Consider the following 7,933-nt stretch of genomic DNA (forward strand, 5'->3'; position numbering starts at 1 on the left):
TTTATTGGAAAACATGCTATCATCATTGTACTGATTTCAAACACATAGGCCATTAGCATTCATTTTGCAGCTGCCAAGGGAACGCATTACTTTGTCTTTGTTGAGACATTCAAAAGGTATTAAAAAGCATTGAATTTGAGCTTTAAACAATGTGCAGGTGTCATATGTGTAACTGACTGTTGAATAGCAACGTCCTTAAACCATCCTGAAGTACTCAGATGTGGATCTCAAGGTCTGTTTCAAGGCCACTTGTCATGCCGTTTGTGTGGTTTTGCGTGTAGGAAGTCTGCAGATCTGGTACCAGCTGCAGACACACAGGGACCCAGACGTGTTCAGTCCCGTCCTCAGCAGCCTGGCAGATGGACAACACCACCGCATCAGATTCCACCGTGAGGGCAAAGACCTCTATGTACAGGTGAGCGATGGACACCTCAAGTCGTCCATGTAGATATGCAATGAGCTCCCCTGTCTGCCATAAACTAACAGAAAAGAACAGAATATATTATTATTATATATTGTATTTTCTTCGGCCATTGTTAAAAATCAAGCCCACAAAACTTGCTAGCTCGTGTTAGCCAACGTGTTCAGGGAGTTAGTCTGCCTCCACCTAAGCTCTGCCCACAAAAAAGTCATAATACTTACTAACAGAAAAGGGGTCTGTATTGAATCAAAACAAGTTGAGTAAATCAAGTTATGAGAAAACACACGTCGTGAAAAATGAAGAACTCCAATATTCAAAACCTATATTTAAATAATCTAATGACTCAACTCAAAGTCATTTTCAGACAATTTAACGGGGACCTAATGAAAAAAATACCACCATGATTTTGGAGAGCTCAGACAGATGATAGTCCTTTTGGTGACAAGGACTTTGGTGGTCACAAACAACAGAAGATATGTTTGGTTCTATGCATCACAGGTCTGTAGCGTTCAGTGTTTTTCCGATTTTCTGATCTGTATTGAGCCGAGCATCTTGAGTCGGCATGTTAGTGAAAGCTCCGAAGCACTTAACAACAGCTGTGGGCTTATAGTGGTTTATGTGAAGCTGTCAAGAACACAAGCTCTTGTGTCGCAATGTGCTGCTGCTGTCTTGGTTTAGATTTCTTGTAACCTGATTTTTTTCTTTGATTACTTGGCTTCTCCGCCAGATTGACCAGGACATCCACAGAAAGCGCACGCTGTCATCTGACGCGGAGCTGATCTTAATCAAATCCTTGACGTTGGGCAAAGTCATCAGTAAGTCCTCTCATCACGTTGAGCCTTCTTTGAGGGAAGGTTGAGTCGACGGACAGTATCATTTCCTACAACCATTTCCTTTCCAGTCTTCACTTGGTACTCAGGGATCACTGCTCTTCAAATAAGTAGACTTCAGCATCAATACCAAGGGATGTTTTCTTTCTATTCTCACCGTTGCGGCAGTGGACCATGTTGAGCCACATCCATTATACAGATGATGCTCTGTGCACAAGGACGCAGGAAAAAACGGAAAGAAGTCCAACCTGTAAACATACGTGCTTGAACACCATGTAGTCCACTTCAGCCATGCCAAGTCATTTTGACTGCCACACAGTGTAACCACGCAGACCCTCAGTTTATAGGGGTTTTCTATAGTACGGGAGGTAGTCGCTGTAAAGCCTTGCTATGAACTGCCGTGAGCAGTCAAGTTGCACTGTTTTTCCACTGCACAGCTCAGCAAGGTCAAGTTGTTCACCCTGATTGGACGTGTTGGAGGTGTGCTGGTCACAAACCACACTAAGAGACTGTTGCCTGCAGCTCTTCATCGAACAGCTCACTGTTCTGTTCCTCCCTGCAATATTCAAAACTGATCTGCTGCCCAAATAGTGCAGAATATGTCGATATCTGGTTGACTGGACCTTCTTTTTTTTATTATTGAAGAATAGCTCCGCTAATGAAGCTAACTCTGTGACAAAGACAATGCATTTCCTACAACTCCTTCACAATAAAAACATCCCCCGGGTTCGCAAGTGGAAAGCTTTTAATGTGAAGCAGCAACGCCAGGAAAGCACCGCCTCATCCTCTTGCTGGTGTGCTCGACAGCATATGACAGCCACAGTAACTTAACTTGGAAAACAGCGATATGGGGCATTTGATGACCTTTGATAAACACAAATGAGACAAGAAGTAGGTTTGAAAAACGATAGATGGGTGCGGGAGCTGAGTGTTTCTGGGGACTGGGCCTCACTGATTACTGTACAAAAACACACAACTTTATTCACCGATTTTGGTGAAACTCCATGTTTTATGGGGAAAATATTTTCTGGTTTTCCCTCTGATGTCCTCCAGCTGCTCCGCCTCACCTCTCGGTGAGTTACGAAGTTACCTGATCTGAGCTCTGCTGGGGTCGTGGGCTGAGAGCGGTGACTGTATCTGTGACATCATAACCGTACGGAAGTACTGATGGCCTGTTTAAAGGCACAGTGTCTGAATACGGGCCCTGTGCATTTTTCCGCGGAATTATCACCCATATTTAACTTAGATTTACCTTTTCAACAAACAGCTAAAGACTCTGTACATCTGTGTTTCTGTTTTTATATTAATGATCAAATTTTGTTGTCACCTCTTTATTTGTTTTACCTTATTTTTAACTTTTTCTGTGAAGTCATTAAGCACAATGCCAGCATCTAGCCATCAAAGGCTCTCCGTCAAAAAAGGAGAGCTCTGTGGCGGCCCACCAACCAAAATATGCTGCCGGAATTATCTTTAATTTCATGATGAAAAAATTTAAATAAATCAGTAAAAACTGCTTCAAATGTGCCGCTGTTCATTCAACTCAAAGATGCTGCGGCTGATAATGCGTAGCACAGCGGGTTGCCAGATCATTATACCAGGCATCCCCTATATCGCACTCTGTCATCTCTCATTTCATTAAAATAGCCAACATTTTACACAGATCTGACAATTCTTTAGACCTTACAGGTCACACTATGTGGAGTTAAAATGACAAGACTTTTAAGATCCTTAAAAGAATTGGTAGTGACAATTCACCAGCGCCCTGAGGTGACTGTCGACCATGAACATCTCAAACATCCCTGTTTTCATTGTCTGCGTGAATGTGTTCAGTTCCACTCTGCCACCGTAAGTAATGGGGGGGGGGGGGGGGGGGGGGGGGCTTTAGAGCGACCTGTTGTGAAGGAGCTACAGGAAATGCAACGTGTCTAGCAGTGAGGTTTGCATGTGGATCATTTGAAATATTGCAGGGAGGAATAATGCAAGCAGGCGCAGTGAGCTGGTGGAAGGGCTGCAAGCTATCATTGTGGTTTATGAGAACCACCACACTTGCAAGACGTCATCATGGTAAAAAAAACACCATTGTATCGCGACCGTATGGATAAATACCATGAACTGATAAGGTAGGTATGTTTTGTGACACAAATTCATTGGATCCTTTCGGTTGAATCTATCTATCTATCTATCTATCCATCTATCCATCTATCCATCTAGGAAGAGACAACTTCCAAGAGGAGGTAGTTCAAGCAGGTTCAACAGGTTTCATTGGCTGCCTCTCATCAGTCCAGTTTAACCATGTGGCTCCCCTGAAAGCAGCGCTGCTGAACCGAGGAAGCTCACTGGTCGCCGTCTGGGGTCCACTGGTCCAGTCAAACTGTGGAGCGCTGGCCGACTCCATCACGTCCCACAATCTGCGAGGTAACACACACACTGTGTCCGTTAAGGCAAAAGCAGTTACACACGAGGCAATCAAAAACCCATTACCAAGTAAACAAAATGGGGGCAGACAACTAGCCTGAAACTCTTCAGCGCTCCTTTAATGTTCCTCCAATTAGTGAGTTTGTGAGTACAATCAGCTCCGGCTGGTCAGCAACAATAACCCCTCACCATTTGTCTTGTATCCGTGTTGGGTCTGTAGGCTCATATGCACTCTCATAATTGGGCAGCACAGAGGATGCATAGCGCCAAATCATAACAGAAGTTATCTCAGGGCACTTTTCATAGAGCAGGTCTTGACCATACTCTTTAAAAAATTGACCTTGGAAGAAGAAGGTAGATGTCATGCATATGTCATCTTGCCATTAGGTACTCTGTCACTTCTCACATGATTTAAAAGCTGCGGTGCTGAAGAGTCTTAATCCACCCGGAGTTGAACTATCCAAATCGTGCCCTGTGGATAAAACGCATGGTCCCATGAGTCAGTGCTGTACTTTAAATATACTTCAAGTATCAAAAGCAAAAGTCCTCGTTTTTTAGAAGAATTGTGTGTGAGACAGATTATTAATACCGATGCATCAATGCCAGAGCAGCATTTTACTGTTGTTAGCTTAGTTTCAACTACTTCACATACAGTAAGCCAGTGTAGTCAAGTGGTCCCCAACCTAGGGGTCGGGCCCCTCCAAAGTGTCACAGGGTCATCCGCCATGATGACACGGCTCTGTGATGTGGTTTTGTTCCGTCCTCCGCACTGCTCCATACCCCGCCGGGAGCATTTCAGAAACCTGCCCGACTTTGTTAACTTTGCTCAGATTTTCATACTCGCAAGCATTGTCTAGAGCAGCCACGTTGCGGCTTGGAATTAAGCCGATAGAGCACACAAAACGCTTCAAACCCCATTGAAATCTAATCAGAAATAGGCTCCCTCCACTGCTCAAAGAATGCTCAGTGAAAAGCCTCAAAACGAGATGATGGAGATACCACCATGACACGTAGTTATTAAGACTATTTAGAAAATATTGTTAAGGAGTCGAGTCCCAAAGCATTTGTTATCAGCTTTACAGTGATGTGCTGGGTTTGAGCTTCACACACACACACACACACACACACACATCCACTGAGAGTGGGGTGCAGTGAATATACTTCCAGTACATTAGTGAGATGTCAACAGGCAATTTGTAACCACTTTTTTGGCATCCAGCAGCTACTTTCTGAACCTAATTTCTTACATGTTCCTGTCTCCCATTGCTTGTTGGACAAACTCATCCCTGCATAAAGGAGCAAAAAATCAAATCTGTTGTTCATCTTTTATTTTAAATATTTTAAATGCCTCTTCAAAAGTTGTCTGGAGCATGTTTGCGCGGCTTTGAGACTAATGTTTGAGACATACAGTATGTCATTATTACATTTCAGGAATAAATCAGGAATTAGTTGTATGCACACTAACCGGGCACCTTCCTGTATAATGGTAGCTGTTTCTCATTGTTTTACCCCCAGCCAGTTCATGTTGTGGAGCAACAGAACTAAAGCAACACTGCATATTTGCTACTTATACAACGTGAATGAATTTCTCACTCATGCTTTTACAGATCAAGCTGCAACAACGAATAAAGATAAGAAGCAGCATGGCGGCAACACCCAAAATGATGTGGCTGTAATAGCAGGTCTGTTTTCCTCTTTTGTGCTCATTTCTTTGGCTTTTGCTTATTGAAAGTGGTCCCACCTGAACACAGCCACACCATCATGACTTCACCAGCTGACTTCTTTGTAACAGTGGAAGCAGACAGGAGCCAGAAGTACCTTAAAGTCTGATCTGAAATGGACAGGGTGTGAAAAATTGGTGTGATGTGATCAAATGTTCTAGTTTTAGTTAGGATTCCAGCTGCAGCATTCTGAACCATTTAAAGCACAAACATTACAATAATCAAGTCTGGGCTAAGCAAAGGCTTGAATCACGACCTCTGCATCTGCCACATGGGTTGCATTAGCGTTCGTTTTTTTTTTTTACGCCAAAGCTTGACATTAACTTAATCACCAGCGTTCACTTCGGGGCCCTTGGCAGATTCAGCTTAGAAATCGCCTTCCCAGTCGGACCTATGTGGAAAGCTCAGACGTTCGGTCAGTCGTTTGCTCTCATTTACATCAGCACTGCTGGTAGGGCAGTGACCCAGGATTTCCCTGCAGGTGAGAACATAAGCTTTGTTAGTTTAGTCATTATAGAACGATTGGATCGCTCAACGAAACCACTGGATTGTGGGTGCCAAGGACAGTTCCTAAGGCTTTGCACATTGTTTTAAATACCTTTGAAACAAAGTGAGGACCTTTATCAGAATCAGTTGTACAGCACCACACCAAAATGTGGGAAATACTCAGTTAGCAGCAATTATGCTACTGTCTTTGCCTCATTCCTAGTAGTAGAGTAGGCCTCCACCGGACAGATAAGATTATTACAACCAAAATATATTGTATTCCATTGTCTCTGTAAGACGGACAACAGAAATCAGCCTGGATGTGAACAAAGGGGGAGCACTGGGACAAAGTTGTTGTTGTGCAGGTAGTGTCATCATCTGGTCCTGGATTACAGCTCAGACATGTTGTACAATGTTTAACATGATCATTAATGTGAGCAGCTTAAGATGCCACTACGTATGACTTTTTCTCGAACCATCACAAGCTAATCCGTGACAAAGTCAAAGCCCATAGCTCAGCAGTTTGTGCTGACCCCTCCCCCCCACCCCCCACCCCTTGATGAGCTGACTGCCACCAGTGCAGATAGCCCGCCCAGAATATTTGTGTCTATCTATGAAGACGGGACTACATAAAGCTACTTTACTGGGCGCCTTTTGAAGGTGGACACAAACCAAAACTGAGAATCTGGCTCAACAGTAGACTAAATCAAGCCAAAAATATCCCGGATATGGGCGCCGCCATCTTGCGCTGGTTAAGCTGTGCAGTGGTGATCAGGAGGGTGGAGCCGCGGTGCGAGGTATAGCTGAACTCTAAACCTTTATAGCTGGCTCAGATTGAGGTTTGATTGAATATTGGGCAGTTGGAGTTGGAGTCAGGGGAATCTGAACAGGTGGCATATCAATTAAACTGCGTTCTAATTTATGCTTTGCACACATTGTCTCAGAGCAACTATCACCACGACTGAGATATTAGTGTCAAATTCCCGTGGTAAGCACATTTTCCTTTTATTCTGTATCACAGTCAAAGGCTTCCTCTAGGAGACGAACAAATTCTTCCTTTGACATCTCAGTCAGTTTCCCTTTCTGTGTGAACTGAGTGGAAGTTGGTTTCAAATCAAGGAAACATGTTTGCATTAAAAAAAGAAATAGAATTCTTTCAGTGTTGTACTGTAACTGGACTGGCACCTGCTAATGTGTATCGTGGCTGTTCCTCAGGTGTGGTGACAGCGGTGGTGTTCATCATGGTATGCATCCTGGCCGTGGTGACCCGCCTCCTGTGCCGGCGGGGGTCCCTGAGGAGCAACAATAGCATCAAGGAGAAGCAGCACCGGCATGGCATGGAGACTGGCAACAGGACAGAGCTGCAACTCCACAACTCTGTCAGGGACAACACGAAGGAGTACTACATCTGACCACACGAAAGAGTACTACATCTGACCACATGGAGGAGTATTACATCTGACCACATGAAGGAGTATTACATCTGACCACATGAAGGAGTACTACATCTGACCACACGGAGGAGTACTACATCTGACCTCATGAAGGAATACTACATCTGACCACACGGAGGAGTACTACATTTGACCACACGGAGGAGTACTACATCTGACCACATGGAGGACTACTACATCTGACCACATGAAGGAGTACTACATCTGACCACATGAAGGAACACTACTTCTGACTACATGAAGGAGTAGTATTACATCTGACTACATGAAAGAGTACTACATCTGATCTCATGAAAAGGAGCACTACTTCTGACTACATGGAGGAGTACTACATCTGACCACATGAAGGAGCACTACTTCTGACTACATGGAGTAGTACTACATCTGACTACATGAAGGAGTAGCACTACATCTGACTACATGAAGGACTACTACACCTGGCTACATGAAAGAGTACCACATCTGACTACATGAAGGAGTAGTACTACATCTGACTACATGAAGGACCACTACATCTGGCTACATGGAGGAGTACTACATCTGACCACTTGAACAAGTACTACATCAAACCACATGAAATAGCACTATATCACACTACATCAAGGA

The 7,933-nt window shown here is 44.0% G+C and overlaps 1 protein-coding gene across 1 annotated transcript in view; it reads left to right on the top strand.

The window, feature by feature from the left end:
* The window catches only part of LOC139291939 (contactin-associated protein-like 5), an 86,549-nt gene extending 79,264 nt beyond the window's left edge, over positions 1–7,285 (top strand). The window contains exons 19-23 of the mRNA XM_070914006.1: positions 282–415; positions 1,149–1,236; positions 3,463–3,666; positions 5,274–5,348; positions 7,089–7,285. Of these exons, the coding sequence (XP_070770107.1) occupies positions 282–415; positions 1,149–1,236; positions 3,463–3,666; positions 5,274–5,348; positions 7,089–7,285 (698 nt within the window). The remainder of the gene's footprint in view (positions 1–281; positions 416–1,148; positions 1,237–3,462; positions 3,667–5,273; positions 5,349–7,088) is intronic.
* Positions 7,286–7,933: the final 648 nt, after the last annotated feature.

The sequence above is a fragment of the Enoplosus armatus genome, chromosome 11 (genome assembly GCF_043641665.1).
Source record: "Enoplosus armatus isolate fEnoArm2 chromosome 11, fEnoArm2.hap1, whole genome shotgun sequence".
Lineage (NCBI taxonomy): Eukaryota > Metazoa > Chordata > Actinopteri > Centrarchiformes > Enoplosidae > Enoplosus > Enoplosus armatus.